This window comes from Hyla sarda, chromosome 3 (genome assembly GCF_029499605.1).
Source record: "Hyla sarda isolate aHylSar1 chromosome 3, aHylSar1.hap1, whole genome shotgun sequence".
Classification (NCBI taxonomy): Eukaryota; Metazoa; Chordata; class Amphibia; order Anura; family Hylidae; genus Hyla; species Hyla sarda.
In genome coordinates this window covers 180,404,026-180,421,433 of record NC_079191.1, presented here as the reverse complement: position 1 = coordinate 180,421,433, position 17,408 = coordinate 180,404,026, and the positions used below count along the sequence as shown (strand labels likewise).

Genomic DNA, 17,408 nt, shown 5'->3' with positions numbered 1-17,408 from the left:
ATCCAATATATAGGCCAATATGTCACCATACCAAATGTTTGATGCTCATTAACCTAATAAGAATACATATCAATATGCACCAAACCACACATAGAAATTGGATACTTCTTTATTGGATACAAAATTAGAACACAATAAAAATGCATTTAAAAATCAGCAGCAGTCAGAAGAAACAAGACACAGATCGGATAATAAAAGGTCTCCATGGTAATATGAGATAAATCCCTATTCAGTGGGTTAAAATGTGATGACACAAGCAATGTGTAAATTAAGAAGGTCACAATATAAATTACCCTTTTAGACAAAAAATCACCAGCCCACCTACACCTTGTTCCAAGTTATAATGCAAATTCTATTTAAATGTCACAAAGATTAAAGGAAAACTGTCACCAAGTTCACCCACACTAAACCCAATACACTGGGTCATAGTGTGGGTGAACAGGAGTCCATACATGGGTCACTTACTTTTTTATGTTTTCTTGTCGCCGAGTTGCCGTCCACTAAAGTTCTGCTGTTTGCCCTTCACTTGTGCTTTGAAGGCGGGTTCCCCCCACGGCAGCCTTGCATTGGGTCCCGGAGGAAGGGGCCTTAGCCCGCCCCCCTTGTTCGTATATTCTTTTCCCCCCTGAGCGCAGCGCATCGTGAGAGCGCTCTGTGTAGTGTAACTGCGCATGCGCCGGTCCCTCGCTATCGCTACACCCGGAAGTCAGGAGTAATGTGACGTCAGAAAGAGGTACTTCCGGGTGCTCTCTCGACGCCCTGCGCTCAGGGGGAAAATGAATATACGAACAAGGGGGGCTGGCTAAGGCCCCTTCCTACGGGACCCAAAGCAAGGCTGCCATGGGGGGAACCCGCCTTCAAAGCACAAGTGAAGGGCAAACAGCAGAACTTTAGTGGACGGCAACTCGGCGACAAGAAAACATAAAAAAGTAAGTGACCCATGTATGGACTCCTGTTCACCCACACTATAACCCAGTGTATTGGGTTTAGAGTGGGTGAACTTGGTGACAGTTTTCTTTTAAATATTTTGTTTTTCAGTTTAACTCATGGATAGCATTGTGTCTCAGGGCTCTTTAGATCACTGAAAACAATCTTGGACACCTGTTATTTAATTAGATTGCCAGGTGAGCCCAATTTAAGGAAAAACTACTAAAGATAGGTGTTCCACATTATTAAGCAGAGCACCATATGGGGATGAAAAACGATCTCTGTTGCCTAAAAGAGTGAAATAGTTCAATGCCTTGGACGAGGTATGAAAACATTAGATATTTAATGAAAACTTAAGCGCAATCATCACACTATTAAGAGATTTGTGGCGGATTCAGAGCACAGACGGGTTCGTGCAGATAAAGGCATATTAAGGAAGATTTCTGTCAGATCCATGCATCAAATCAAGAGAGCAGCTTCTAAAATACCATTACATAGCAGCAAACAGATATTTGAAGCCGCTGGTGCCTCTGGAGTCCCACGGACATCAAGGTGTAGAGTCCTCCAGAGTCTTGCAACTGTGCATAAACCTTCTATTGGGCCACCACTAACCAAAGCTTACAAGCAGAAACGGCTGCATTGGGCAGAAAAATACATGGTCTAATTTTCAAACAGTCCTGTTCACTGATGAGTGCCGTGCAACCCTGGATGGTCCAGATGGATGGAGTAGTGGATAGTTGGCAACCCTGTTGCAACAAGGCTGCGATGTCAGAAAGGCAGTGGTGGAGTCATGTTTTGGGCCAGAATCATGGGAAGAGAGATGGTTGGCCCTTTTAGGGTCCCCGAAGGTGTTAAGATGACCTCCGGAAAGTATGTGGAGTTTCTGACTGACCACTTTCTTCCCTGGTACAGAAGGAAGAACTATGCTTTCCGTAATAAAATCATCTTCATGCATGACAATGCGCCATCTCATGCTGCAAAGAATACCTCTGCATCAATGGCTGCTATGGGGATAAAAGGAGAGAAAGCCATGGTGTGGCCTCCATCCTCCCCTGACCTCGATCCTATTGAGAACCTTTAGAGCATCATGAAGCAAAATATCTATGAGGGTGGGAGGTAGTTTACATCCAAACAGCAGCTCTGGGAGGCTACTCTGACATCTTGCAAACAAATTCAAGTAGAAACTGTCTAAAAACTCACAAGTTCAATGGATGCAAGACTTGTGAAGCTGCTCTCAAATAAGGGGTCCTATGTTAAAATGTAACGTGACCTGTTAAAATATTTAAAAAGTTAAAAGTTTGATTGAAATAGGTTTGATTTCAGTAAATATGCTGCAAACACAACAAATGACAATTTTCAGTTCTTTACAAGATATAAAGTGTTTTGGAAAGAAAGGTAATGTCCAGCGCTTGACTCAGGAACGATTCTTTATTGATACGTCAGGATAGACATACAGGAACACTGTAAAAAGTGACGCGTTTCGGCTTGCACTAAGAAGCCTTAGTCCCTTTTTACTGTGTTCCTGTATATCCTGGCGTATCAATAAAGAATCATTCCTGAGTCAAGCGCTGGACATTACCTTTCTTTCCAAGTTCTTGGACGAAGTCCACGTCAGGTCCGTGTGCCTACAACACGGTGAGCTGTTACGTATTCTGCTCTACAAAGTGTTTTGAAACTTACTGTGCATAATAATTTGGAACAGTGCATTGTAAGTTTTTTATGTTTAAAAATAAAACTGTTATCATTAGGAGGTTTGTTCAATAAAATTTGAATTGTACTCTTAATAGGTGATAACATGAGAATTATGCTGACTGTTATTTACATCAATTATTTAGGTAAATGAGAAAAATATCATTTGCATAATAATTTGGAACAGGGTGTAGTATACTGGAGACAAACAATAGTGAGATAATATATAATTGTCAACTGTTTGATGTGAGGACAGATGTAAGTGAGATCATCGGTGAATCAATTGATCATGGAGGACACAGCACGTCCATAAGCATCAGAACACCGACTTCTCACATAAAGAACAATTGCCCATCGTCCCCTCAATACATCTGACAATATGCTATACTCACGAACAGATTCGCTCACTCGCTTCCTCAGGCAGTGTCTTCAGAAGGTTAAGGTATAGTATATATACAGAACCCAGACCAATCAGAACAATATTTTCCCACATTACCTATTGCATGCAGCTGAACACGCTACATTCACGCGCAATACTATCCTGAGACATAGTTGGCTCTGAGGGATCTTCACCCTCCGTTGAGCCAGCATTGGACATGGCCACACAGGCTCAGGAAAAAAAAAAAAAACACTCAAGTTAAAAATAAAATCCATTTCAGATGGTGGCTATAAACCATACAAAAGAAAATAACTCATGTCGCTTGCTGATATACTACAGGAGGGACTCCGAAATGGCTGCTCTACAGGGTAAAATACGCGTCCTCTGTGGCGGTAAGTTCTGTGTAAAAGGCGCTGTGAACAGCTGATTTCAACATTTGCGCCAAAATAACTAACAACTTGTACCAAATGATAAATTTGGTGCATGTACACAAAAACCAAAGTGAAAAAAAAGGGTAAAAAGAAACTGTCAACAGGCAAAATTGATAAATACCCCCCAATATGATGATTGCATTAAGAAATGTGAAGACCAACTACAAACAAATAGGGGGAACATATATAGTGTCACAATATAAAGTGCAAGTGCTCGTGCTCAAACCAACAAAAAAAATTATACTTGCAGTGAAACACATGGAGTTATTTAGTGATTAGGACACAATATATATATAGTAAAATGAATTAAAGTAGAGAAAACAGACATGGACGCACATCCACAATTTGGTCAAGCAGCAGTAGGGCTGCCTGGCCAATGGGTCACTCCCCCTGTGGGCATGGTGTCTAGGAGGCAGTGGTCGCCGCCCGGCGCTACGCCACTGTCAGGTTAGGGACCCACTCTGACTAGATGGCCTTGACAGGGCGAGTGGGCTTGTACTTTTTGGTCAAAATGTATTCTAACAACCTGTTAGTTTTTGAAATTATGCTGAGAAGCATCTAGATCAAAATACAAATGGTGGATTTGCGGCTGTATTTCTCTTTGTGTTGTACATTTTTAGTCTCTCCGTTCTTCCATGGCTAGCCCTCCACTCTACCCATTTGCCCCAGGCATTTTTAATTAGCAGGAGACTGCATAAGGGTTTCCTCCTAACATTCTCCCAGCCCTCTGGCAGGGAGCACATGGTAGGTTTTACACTGTGTTGTGGTTCTCTGTGGCGGCCTGTTAGTTTTTGAAATTATGCTGAGAAGCAAGTAGATCAAAATACAAAAGGTGGATGTGCGGCTGTGTTTCTCTTTGTGTTGTACATATATAGTAAAATTATGACCATTAAAATTTTGGATCATTTCAACCTATTATTGTGTAATAAGTTATAGTGATAGCGCTTTGATATGCAAAAGTGAAGTAAAAGTACTACAGTATGTGAGGAATAAATGATAAAGTGCTAAAGTAGTTAAAGGGGTACTGCACTGGAAAAAAAAAAATTTCTAAATCAACTGGTGCCAGAAAGTTAAACAGATTTGTAAATTACTTCTATTAAAAAATCTTTATCCTTCCAGTACATAGCAGTTATATGCTCCAAAGGAAGTTTTTTTCTTTTTGAATTTTCTTTCTGTCTGACCACAGTGTTCTCTGCTGACACCTCTGTCCATTTTAGGAACTGTCCAGAGTAGAAGCAAATCCCCATTGCAAACCTCTCCTGCTCTGGACAGTTTCAGATATGGACAGAGGTGTCAGCATAGAGCACTGTGGTCAGACAGAAAGGAAATTCAAAAAGAAAAGAACTTCCTTTGGAGCATATAACTGCTAAGTACTGGAAGGATAAAGATTAGATTTTTAAATAGATGTCATTTACAAATCTGTTTAACTTTCTGGCACCAGTTGATTTAAATAAAAAACATTTTTTCCAGTGGAGTACCCCTTTAATACAGTAAACTATAATGAATGGCGTACGACAATGAAACATTATTTGAATAATACCACTAAAACATGGCAGTCTACTAAAGTATGTGATAGTAAAAAGAAGGGAAGGAAAAAGTTGGAAGAAAAAAAGAAAAGAAAGGAGGAAAAAGAAGAAAAGGGGGAAAAAGTAAAAACGGAAAAAGAAATGGAAGAAAAAGAGAGAAAAAGAAAAAAAAGGGGAAAGGAAAGAGAAAGGAAAATAAGGGGAAAAAAGAGGAAGAAGGGAGAAAGGAAGGAAAAAGGGAAGAAGGGGGGGGGGAGGAAAAGAAGAGAAGAAAAAAGAAAAGAAAAAAGAAATAAAAGAAAAACAAGAAAAAAGAAAAGAGGGAAACAAAGAATTAAAAGACTATTAGTCGTGATAAAACCATAAAACGTTACAATGACCAAAACAAAAAACATGTAAAGGACTAAAGAATCAATAAATACTGACACAATGGGGAATCAATGGCTAACTACAGAAAACTGTACGTTTTTTTGACTTTGGTCATTGTAACGTTTTATCACGACAAATAGTCTTTTAATTCTCTTTGTTTCCCTCTTTTTCCCCTTCTTCCTTTTTTCTTTGGTTTCTCCCTTCTTTTTTATCCAGATATTGGGGCTTTGCGGACATGGAGCTACATCATCATATGAGCATACAATTGAGGACTTCCCTTAGGCAATATAAAAAAAAATGTCTGCACTTTATGCAAATTATGCTATAACAGCAACTTGTTTTTTTTTTGACTATACCTACAATAATTTTTGTGAATAGGGTTAAAAACATTCTCATTATTTTTTACTTTCACATACTTTAGTACACTGCTATGGTTTAGTGGTATTATTCAAATAATGTTTAATTGTCATACACCATTCATCATAGCTTACTGTATTAACTACTTTAGCACTTTGCAGCATCATTTATTCCTAAAATACAGTGACCCCCCCGACATACGATGGCCCTGACATATGATCAAATCGACATACGATGGCCTCTCAGAGGCCATCGCATGTCGATGTCAGCATCGACATACGATGCTTTTTTATGTCAAGGCCATCGCATTAAGTGCTATCCGGCACGAGGAACATTAAGCTGCTGCCGGATAGCAGCTTAATGTTCCTCGTGTGGTGCGGTATTACTTACCCCTCCACGATGCTCCAGGGTGCCCTTCAGGTCCAGCGCTGGTCCTCCGGTGTCTTCTCGGCCCTCTCCGGTTACATCAATACGCTGCTGCGCACACCGTCCTGTCATCCTAGGAACGGCGTACGCAGCGGCGTAATGATGTCGCTACGTAGGCCCAGTAAGGCCTTGCGGAAGACAGCGGAGGACCGGAGAAGACAGCGGAGGACCGGAAAAGACCAGGAGAGCCCAGCAGAGGACCGGAGAAGACCAGGAGAGCCCAGCAGAGGACCGGGGACACCATCAGGAGCGGCGGGACGCGGTCCGGAGCGGCGGGGACAGGGGAGTACAGCTTCCTATACTTTACATTGCACGAATCCCTCAACATACGATGGATTCGACAAACGATGGCTCGTTTGGAACGAATTACCATCGTATGTTGAGGGACCACTGTACTGAAGAATATTTACTTCACTTTGGTAATAACACAATAATAGGTTGAAATTATACAAAATTTTAATGGTAATATTTTACTATATATATATTGTGTCCTAATCACTAAACAACTGTGTTTCACTGCATGCATCACTTTTTTGTTGGTTTGAGCACGAGCACTTGCATTTTATATTGTGGTACTATACATGTTCCCCTATTTGTTTGTAGTCAGTCTTCACATTTCATAATGCAATAATCATGTTGGTTTTTAGACTGCGCATACGCAAGAGCCCAGGGTTGACAGCCGGTTACTGGGTTCCTACTGCGTGTGCGCCCACCTCTGAAGGGATGATGGAGGTGTGCACACATGCGCAGTGGGCTCTAAGATGGTGCCGATGATCGGGTGATATGAATGTAGCGTGTTCAGCTGCACACAATAAATAATGAGGATAAATATTGTTGTGATTGGTCGGGTTCTGTATATATACTATACCGTAACCTTCCGAACACACTCCCTGAGGAAGCGAGTGAGCGAAACAGCGTAGGGGTAGGCTTGAATCTGTTTGTGAGTATAGCATATTGTCAGATGTATTGAGGGGACGGTGGGCAATTGTACTTCTTTATGTGAGAAGTCGGTGTTCTGATGCTTATGGATGTGCTGTGTCCTCCATGATCAATTGATTCACCCATGATCTCAATTTTTTCTGTCCTCACATCAAACAGTTGACAATTATGTTATCTCACTATTGCTTGACTCCAGTATACTAGGTGGGCTTGTGATTTTTTGTCTAAAAGGGTGATGTATATTGTGACGTTCTTAATTTACACATTGCTTGTGTCATCACAATTTAACCTACTGATTAGAGATTTATCCCATACTACAATGGAGAACTTATTGTTTCTTCTGACTGCTGAGGATTTTTAAATGCATTTTTATTGTGTTCTAATTTTGTATCCAATAAAGTAGTTGATGATAATTTCTGTGTGTGGTTTGGTGCATATTGATAGGTATTCTTATCCTACATTAACCTGTTAAGGACCAAGGGTGTACCTGTACGTCCTGAGTCCGCTCCCCTTCTATAACGCAGGGCCACGGCCTCTAACAACGCCCGGGACCTGTGGCTAATAGCGCGTGGCACTGATCGCGGTGCTGCGTGCTACTAAGCCTTTAGACGCGGCGTTCAAAGTTGAATGCCGCATCTAAAGTGAAAGTAAATCATTGCCCGTTAGCTCACGGGGCTGTTCGGGATGTCCGCGGCTAAATCGCAGCAACCCTAACAGCTGTGACACAGCAGGAGGGTCTCTTACCTTGCCTCCTGGTGTCCGATCGCCGAATGACTGCTCAGTGCCTGAGATCCAGGCATGAGCAGTCAAGCGGCAGAATCATTGATCAATCGTTTCCTATGAGAAACCATTGATCAATGTAAAAGATCCGTGTGTGCAGTGTTATAGCCCCCTATGGGAGCTATAACATTGCAAAAAAAAAAAGTGAAAAAAAAAGTGAAGATCATTTAACCCCTTCCCTAAAAAAATAAAAGTTTGAATCACTCCCCTTTTCCCATAAAAAAAAAAAAAAAAAACCTGAATAAAAATGTGGTATCACCGCACGCGGAAATGTCCGAATTATACAAATATCGTTAATTAAACCCAATATATTAATTAAATCCAAAATAGCGTATTTTTGGTCACTTTTTATATCATGAAAAAATGAAAAAAGCGATCAAAAAGTCTGATCAATACCGCTAAAAACTTCAGATCGTGGCGCAAAAAAATAGCCCTCATACCACCCCATTCACGGAAAAATAAAAGTTATAGGGATCAGAAGATGACAATTTTAAACATATAAGTTTTCCTGCATGTAGTTATGATTTTTTTCAGAAGTACAAAAAAATCAAACCTATAAAAGTAGGGTATAATTTTAATCATTTGGACCTACAGAAGAGGTGTCATTTTTACCAAAAAATTTATGGTGTAGAAATAGAAGCCACCAAAAGTTACAAAATGGCGTTTTTTTTTTTCAATTTTGACTCACAATGATTTTTTTTTCCCATTTCGCCATAGATTTTTGGGTAAAATGACTGATGTCATTACAAAGTAGAATTGGTGGTGCAAAAAATAAGCCATAATATGGATTTTTAGGTGCAAAATTGAAAGAGTTATGATTTTTTTTTTTTTTAAAGGTAAGGATTTTTAAAGGTAATTTTTTAGAGGAAAAAATGAAAGTGCAAAAATGGAAAAAACCCTGGTCCTTAAGGGGTTAAATGTAAATTTTCATAAAAAGCTCTATTATATGTAAGCATGTGGTCTAGATGGATCACATGTACTCTTATCCCCTAGTTCACCCCAATTTACAAAAGATTCTGAAAAGGCTGAATTTAATTCACATGAGGGTATGTTCCCAGAGTAAAAGCAGCTTTAAAAGAAGTCTTAAAGGAGAACTATGGGATTTAACATTTTATCCCCTATCCTAAGGATAGGGGATAAGTTTCAGATCGCAGGGGGTCCGACCGCTGGGGCCCCCCCAAGATCTCCCGTACGGGGCTGCGGCTCTCTGCATAGAGAGCGTGTGTCGACCACCGCACGAGGCGGCGGCTGACGCGCGCCCTCCATTTACTGCTATGGGAGAGCCGAAGCGCTGCCTTTGGCAATTTCCGGCTCTCCCATAGCAGTGTATGGAGGGGGTGTGTCGGCCGCTGCTTTGTGCGGTGGTCAACACGCCCTCTCTAACCAGAGAGCCGGGGCCCCGTACGGGAGATCGCGGGGGGGCCCCAGTGGTTGGACCCCCCACGATCTGAAACTTACCCCCTATCCTTAGGATAGGGGATACATTTTTCAATCCCGTAGTTCTTCTTTAAAGAAATGACTTCAATCTCTAATTGACTTCAATGGGGAATGTTCAGAAAAAGTGCTGAAAAATGCAGCACCCAAAGAAGCTGTTTCTTGCATCCATTTACTCCAATGGGGAATTGCAGAAAGGTTTTTTTTCCAGTACTGATTACTGAAGTAAATAGGTGCAGGAAAAAGCACTTCTTTGGTGCTCTATTTTTTAGCACTTTTTCTGAACATTCTCCATTGAAGTCAATTGGAGACAAAGCGCATTTCTTTTCGATCTTTTACACACTCTGAACATACCCTTAGATTGGACCATAAAACATAATTGGAATGTGTTCATTTATAAATGTCAAGTTACCTATACTATACACTAGAGATGAGCGAATTTACAGTAAATTCGATTCGTCACAAACTTCTCGGCTTGGCAGTTGATGACTTATCCTGCATAAATTAGTTCAGCTTTCAGGTGCTCCGGTGGGCTGGAAAAGGCGGATACAGTCCTAGGAAAGAGTCTCCTAGGACTGTATACACCTTTTCCAGCCCACGGGAGCACCTGAAAGCTGAACTCATTTATGCAGGATAAGCCATCAACTGCCGAGCCGAGAAGTTCGTGACGAATCGAATTTACTGTAAATTCGCTCATCTCTACTATACACTTTAGAGTGTTAAGATTTCAAGGGGTCCACCGTTGAAACTCAAGGTGACTGCACACACAATGTCAAGCTTTATTAAACAGGATGGAAAATATTCCTGTTATTTTCTTGTCACAAAGTAGCAAACATTAAAAAAATATATTTTAATTAAATAGGAACATAAAATGTACATGGTAGGGAAGTTGCTACCACTTATTGAGCCTAATCCAGATTGTCAGTGTTCATCTGAAAGCACAATAACTAAAGTAACATCTCTATTTTCAGTTCAGAAGGCAAGTTTCTTCATCATAAGGTAAATGCGGGAGTCGACTTCAAATCCATGCAGGTTATTAGCGTCTCCCTGTAATCTCATTAGCAAACCACCATATGATACATATGCAGATCTATAAAAGAAAACACACAACATATTTATCTGGTACAATATGAAAATGAAGATAAGGAGAGTGAAAATGCTGGATACACTTAAGAGAGAAGAATGGGAAATGAAAGTTCATAGGGATACTTACAAACGAGTGGCAGCTTCAGTGGATGTTTCATCTCCTTCTATCCGATAAACTTTTCCATACATAACATATTCAAACTGGTCAGCTCTAGGGAAGACAAAAACGATATCAGCTGATGTGGTGGACCAGGTGATGCGTACAGTTCTCCTTTCATGGGACTAGTGGCCGCTACCATCTACCTGCCACTGCCGTTATTACTACAGGCAATTTGCGGTGGAGGGGGCCAGGGAGTTCCCAATCCTTTACTTACACCCTTTGGGATAATCTGTAGACAAGCTACCCCTACTAGAGGCCTCATCTCTGATATCTATGCCTTGTTGTCCAGCCATGAAAACTTCTCTCAGATAGGCCCCCCCCATATATGACCAAATGGGAAAGGTTCTTAGGCTGTCCATACTTTGGTGCATCATTTGGCTACAAGCTGCTTAGGTATCTTTTTGTGCATCATACAAGGAAAACCAAGAAAAGATCCTCTTCCACTGGTACCACACTCCCAAGGTGTTGCACTGCATGTTCCCTCTGGAGAATGTGGACAGTGGGTAGGCATATCTTTTTGGGAATATATTAGGATGGAGTCCGCGTCCTGGTTATATCTGTCCTTGGGGTAGTGGTACCTCTGGATCCCTTGACCTCCTAAATTGTCTGCTAAACTACATTTACATATCCTCACTGCCGCTAAATGTCTGATACCTCAGTGGTGGCGATGTGCTGAGGTTCCAGCTACTAAGGTACTGATGGACAGGATTGCTGAGGTCAGGCATATGGAGTACCTCTCGGCCTGTGAGGACCTGAGTGCTCCAATGCTATAAGGTGCCTCTGGGACGAACATACAGAGTAGGCCTCATAGGCAGCTCTTTTAAATACTGGGTTGGATGTATGTGGTCACCAAAAACTGCTTTTCTTCTCTTCTTTCCTATTTGTCTTTCCTTCTGCTGTCTTGATGTTCTGTTTCATGATGTGTCATCTGCTGTCTACCTTCTGACCCACAGTCTTATGACTCTTCATTTTTGAGTACAGTGAGAGCTACTGCCTAGGTGATTTACATGTCTAGAACCAAGGCTGGTCCATGTTGTACTGCCACTACTGCCATGATATTATTGTGGCATCTTTGCCTTGGGCCTGTCTGTCAGTAATTTTCCTTGTTGCCCTATTTCTTTTGTTTATCACGTTTTCTCCCGAGTTTTGTGAGTGGACTTACTGTGCAACTTATATTTTACACTGGTACTTTGGGCTGCGCCACTAAATTTATTTTGTTACTATTGCATATGTTTTTGTTGTACAGTATAAGAAAAGGCATATTTCATTTTTGTTTGTTTTCTGGAAAAAAAAAACTTTAAATAAATAGTTTTACAAAAAAAAAATATTGACTTCTGCAAATACATTGGCTAGGCTACAAATCTTCTCTACAACTTCAAAATGTAGGCACCTGGAAGGTCGGTCATCATTAGGATTGTATTCACCATCATCTAAGGTTCCATCCTCATAAAGGGTATTGGCAATTACCAAACGGAATTTATCACCTGAAAAAAAATTGTTCCAAAAATATAGATCAATGTACCATTTATAAAAGCAGAACACAATAGTTTCTCTTTCGTGAAGATTTGTTTATAAATTATGCAATACAGAAAAGGCTAAAACACTCAGTAAACAGTGTGATTATTCTGCTTTTGGCACGTGAGCAGCAGACTGAAGGGAACAAACCGCTTCCTATTTGTTCCTATTACTGCTGTATAAGTTGTGCACACAATCCGAACCTACCCAGATCCACAGGATAAACTTGTATATTCACATCAAGAATCAGATCCATTTTAAAGGACTCGCTTTCACAGTGTAGCCTTGAAACTACAAGAGAAAAAAAAATCAAAGAAGATTTTAAGTATTTCACTGCTTTGGTAAATACTTCATTGGGACCTGCAGTACTCCAGCACTGCCACTACACAGATTGGTGAGGGTGCTGGGTAGTAACACCCAATCAATTCAATATGAATGGCCTAGCCTGGGGGTAGAGCATCAACATTTGACCAGAAAACCCCCACTAACATCACCTAGTAAAAATTGCCATTTTAATAGCTCAACAAAAGCTGACAGGGATGGCTGCATCACTAAAACATTGGAAAGGATAACTATCACACAACAGCTGTGACAAAGAGGCTGTATTATGCATACATGTAAAGCGGTACTCCAGGATACAAAAAACGCTGGGCTTTCCTCCTGAATGGGGCATGTTCGACCACCATACAAAGCGGCGGGCAACACCCCCCCCCCCCCTCAATGCAGCTCTATGGGAGAGTTCTGCGCTTTGGCTCTCCTATAGAGCTGCTGGGGGGGGGGGGGGGGGGGGGGGGGTGTCGGCCTCAGCTTGGTGCGGCGGTCGAACACGCCCATTAAGAAGAGTCGGGGCACTGTTAAGGGAGATTCTAATAAAAAGGGATTGAGTTCGAAAGATGAAAAGCTACCCATAAAATTGCCCTCTGTACCCAATGTTTCATCTCTAGTAGTCAAATGTTTGACAGCATCAATATCATGGGGATTTTGGTCTCTTTAGTTCTGGAGACGTGAAGATATGTGCACATAGACCTAGGTGGGATGTATGAACTTTTCAGTGTAATACTACCCAGAACAATACTAACCTCTATCAAACTTTCGTCCTTCAGGATCGATATCCTTCACATCAAAGATATCTTCAAACAGAATTCCAGCCATATTTTAAATTATTCTGAAATTAAAGGGAAAATTTTGTATATGAAGTAGCTGTTGCAAAACTACAACTCCCAGCATGCCCGGACAGCTTTTTTTCCCCTTTTTTTTTGGGGGGGGGGGGGGGGGAAGTTATGTGACATGGGATATTGACATAAAATGGAGAGGGGGGGGGGCGTGGACATGAAATGGAGGGGAATGAAAAGGGGGATAGAAATGAAATGGGGTAAATTGAACAATAACCCTTTAAAGGGTAGCTCCCACCAAGTAATATATAATGTAATATGTCCCTACCTAGTAGTAATCTAGCCCTAACCCCCTACCTGGCTTTAAAAAAAAATTTAATCGCTTTAATAGAGCAGATTTAGTGCTTCTAAATCTGCTCTATAAAGCAGGGCAGGAAGCAGCGCTTCCCAACAGGTGCGACATCACTGACGCCTTGCTGGGCGCTTGCTTCCACCCTCAGATCGTCTATGCAGCGCTCTTGTCGTGAGCGCGCATAGATGATCTGCCAATAGCACGGCAGGCAGCTCCGGGGTCTCCTCCTCCCTGTTTACCTGTGCATGTGCTATCCAGGGAGGAGGAGTAGAGGAGCATCGCCGGCCTGCCGTGCACGATATTACAGCCGAGACCCGGCTAATATAAGACCTCAGATCAGACTTACCCATCCAGAGGATCAGCGCAGCAATGAGTGCGCGCGCTGCCTCCGGACAGGGTAACGGGGGCGGGGCCGTGCGCAAGGCCAGTGTTGCTGGCCAATGCGCGCAACCCCAGCTATCAGCGTGCTCGCTCTTGCCTGTTTGATTGACAGGCGGGAGCGAGCACCGCAGTGACTGGATTTCGACTCATTGCCAGGCTGAAATGAGTCGAAATTCAGTGGTGACGTCACTGCTGAATGCATTCGGCCACTAGGAGGGCGACCCCTAGTGGCCGAATTTAAAAGTGATTTTATACTTGTTTAAAATCACTTTTTTTAATTAAAGTATATTAGAGATATGTTGTAGTATTTAAGTACTACAACATATCAATTTTTTTACTTCATGACAGTGCCCATTTAAGGACGCAGGGTTTTTCCACATCACCTTCTAAAAATCATAACGCTTTCAAAAGAAAATATTTGTGGGGCAAAATTGGGAACCCCCACCATTTTGTAACTTTTAGGGGCTGCTGTTTCCACGCAATACACTTTTCGGTAAAAATGACACCATGTTTATTCTGTAGGTCCATACGATTACAAGGATACCCAATATATGTAGGTTTTATTTTATTTTACTACTTAAAAAAAAAATTAACTACATGCACCAAAATTAGTATGTGTAAAATTGTCCTGTTCTGACCCCTATAACTTTATTTTTTCCGTATACGGGGCGGTATGATGGCTAATTTTTTGCGCTGTGATCTCAAGTTTTTATTGGTACCAGTTTTGTTTTGATGGGACTTTTTGATCGCTTTTTATATATTTTTTAGGGTATACAAAGTGACCAAAAATTTTGGACTTTGGAATTTTTCACGATTACGCCATTGACCGTGTGGTTTAATTATTATAATTTTATAGTTCGGACATTTACACACGCGGCAATACCACGTTTATTTTTACATTTTTTTTAAATGGGAAAAGGGGGGGGGGGGGAAGATTCAAACTTCTATTACTGAAGGGGTTAAATCACAAAAAAATTTTAGTCCCCATAGTGGACTTTTACATGCAATCCTTGGGATTGCATACACTATTCAATGATAAGCCATAGCACAGATCAGTGTTATCGGTGCTCTGCTGCTCCAGTCTGGTCTCAGGCATGGAGCAGCAGAGCGACGATCAGGCGGTGGGGAGCAAGGTACGAAGCCTCCCGCTGTCCTCTCAGCTGTTCGGGACGCCGTGGTGGTCCTGAACAGTCCACTCAGCTAACCGGCAACTGTTTTCTCCCATTTCAGATGCCACGATCAACTATGATCGCGTCGTCTAAAGGGTTAATACCAGACAGCAGCCCGATCAGTGATGTCCAGTATTACCCGCAGGTCCTGGTTGCTGATAGCAACCGGGACCTGCCGTGTATGAAGAGCGCTCAGCTCCTGAGCACGCTTCACATAACGGGAGCTGGCAACGAGCAAAAACATACGCTTGTGGACGTTAATGGGTTAAGTTGGGGGATTTCACCATTTGTCTATTATAACACAATATTAACCTCCATAATCACACATTTCCCCCCAAATCGTGCAGCCCTAGTCCACACTATGGAGATTCCACTCCGAATTTCCCTGCATGCAGTATCTTCCCATACATAGTACAAAGTGGGAGCACCATGTGGGGCTAAAATACCAGGGACTAAGTATGATATTACAGGCGGGATGACCAGTTAGTAACCCCACCAAAAATAAAAAGGAGGCGAGTGTATGCGAAGCTTCTATAGACTTTAATGGAGGGTGAGACAACTGACTTAGCAAATACAGACGCTATCAGTAAAAAAATAAGAGAACACCCACTTAAACAACACCCGGCGCGGGAGCTCAGTAGACGGACACCCGAACCGCACAACTCCCGCTTCTTACATACACAGCCACAACTTCACCGGAGCCTCGTCCACGCTGCCTCTCTCACACGCTTCCGTATCCGGCCGACGTCACTTCCTCTTTCTTGCACGGCGCTTGTTACCTAGGTAACGTATTTGTTTATCGCACATTGTCAGTAGACGTGTCCTGCTCTCGTGTATTCCGCTACCACGATAATGTAGTGTTTTTTCCAGCCAGAGTGCCTCCAGCTGTTGCAAAACTACAAATCCCAGCATGCCCGGACAGCCTTTGGCTGTCCGGGCAAGCTGGGAGTTGTAGTTTTGCCACAGCTGGAGGCACCCTGGTTGGAAAACACTGCGACAATCGGTTGTGAAGCAGTGTCTGTAGTACAATAGACCTCATCACATGATTATCGGGACTATTAACACTTTAACCTGTGAAAATGTTTCAGATGGTTTATAAGCCGATTTATATAATACGATGGCTCGGATATTTTTTACCACAGACCATTTTATTTTTGCGTTTTCGTTTTTTCCTAAAATCCATAACTCTTATATATTAGCATTCACAGACCCATATGAGGGCTTGTTTTTTGCACGACCAATTGTACTTTGTAATGACATAACTCATTTTACCCTAAAATGTATGGTAACCCCCCCCCCCCCAAAAAAAAAAATATTAAAATTGAGCAAATTGGGGGGGGAGGTTCACGGTGTACACTTTTTTACGGTAAAAAATGACATGTATTCTTCTGTGGGTCAGTATGATTAAAAGGATACCCATGGTTAAATGCTTTTCTATTATTGTACCGCTTTTAACCTGTTGGGGACGGAGGGCGCCCTTCACCCACTCCCTTTCTATAACGTGGGGCCCCCGCGTCATAGCGGGTCTGGCCCGGCCTCTAACAATGGTCGGGACCCGTGGGTAATAGCGCACTATTAACCCTTTAGACGCGGCGTTCAAAATTGAACGCCGCATCTAAAGTGTAAGTAAACGAACGCCGGTAAGCTCAGGGGGCTGTTCGGGATCGCCGCGGCAAAATCGTGGCATCCCAAAAAGCTGTAGGACAGCAGGAGGGCCCCCTACCTTACTCCTCGCTGTCCGATCGCCGAATGACTGCTCAGTGCCTGAGATCCAGGCATGAGCAGTCAAGCTGCAAAATCATTGATCAATGGTTCCCTATGAGAAACCATTGATCAATGTAAAAGATCAGTGTGTATTATTAACCCCCCTTCCCTACTAAAAGTTTGAATCACCCCCCTTTCCCCCCCAAAAAAAACAACAACTGTGTTAATAAAAATAAACTTATGTGGTATCGCCGCATGCGGAAATCTCCGAATTATAAAAATATATCGTTAATTAAACTGCACAGTCAATGGTGTACCCGGAAAAAAATTCCAAAGTCCAAAATAGCGTATTTTTGGTCACTTTTTATAACTTAAAAAATGAATAAAAAGCGATCAAAAAGTCAAATCAATACAAAAATGGAACCGCTAAAAACTTCAGAACATGGCGCAAAAAATAAGCCCTCATACCGTCCCGTACGCAGAAAAATAAAAAAGTTATAGGGGTCAGAAGATGACAATTTTAAAACCTTAAGGACCCATGACATATCAAAGTTGAACGCCGCATCTAAAGTGAAAGTAAAACCATGTCTGTTAGCTCAGGGAGCTGTTCGGGCATCGTGACCAGCTTACATGACAGCCGGATGGTCCCTACCTGCCTCCATGCTGTCCGAT

At 42.0% G+C, this 17,408-nt stretch overlaps 1 protein-coding gene and 1 long non-coding RNA gene across 4 annotated transcripts in view; one reads left to right on the top strand and one right to left on the bottom strand.

The window, feature by feature from the left end:
• Positions 1-17,408, top strand: part of LOC130361946 (uncharacterized) — a 125,042-nt gene that overhangs the window by 42,358 nt on the left and 65,276 nt on the right. The gene's annotated exons all lie outside the window — the stretch shown is intronic.
• POLR2H (RNA polymerase II, I and III subunit H) lies at positions 9,994-15,786 on the bottom strand. 2 transcript variants are annotated; one of them, XM_056565670.1, is made up of 6 exons: positions 15,713-15,784; positions 13,098-13,183; positions 12,226-12,309; positions 11,894-11,987; positions 10,471-10,554; positions 9,994-10,347 (listed from the first exon to the last, which is right to left on the bottom strand). In XM_056565670.1, the coding sequence occupies exons 2-6, from the start codon at positions 13,168-13,170 to the stop codon at positions 10,230-10,232; spliced, it is 453 nt and encodes a 150-aa protein (XP_056421645.1). In that variant the 5' UTR covers positions 13,171-13,183; positions 15,713-15,784; the 3' UTR covers positions 9,994-10,229. The 2 variants fall into 2 exon arrangements, with proteins under 2 accessions (XP_056421645.1, XP_056421644.1); XM_056565669.1 differs by having other exon boundaries at positions 9,996-10,347; positions 15,643-15,786.

Coding starts and splice junctions, on each gene's coding strand:
- POLR2H (XM_056565669.1), bottom strand. CDS start 13,170: ATGGCTGGAATTCTGTTTGAAGATATCTTTGATGTGAAGGATATCGAT. Junction 12,310..13,097: donor AGGACGAAAGTTTGATAGAG/GTTAGTATTGTT, acceptor TTTCTCTTGTAG/TTTCAAGGCTACACTGTGAA. Junction 11,988..12,225: donor AGTTTATCCTGTGGATCTGG/GTAGGTTCGGAT, acceptor ATTTTTTTTCAG/GTGATAAATTCCGTTTGGTA.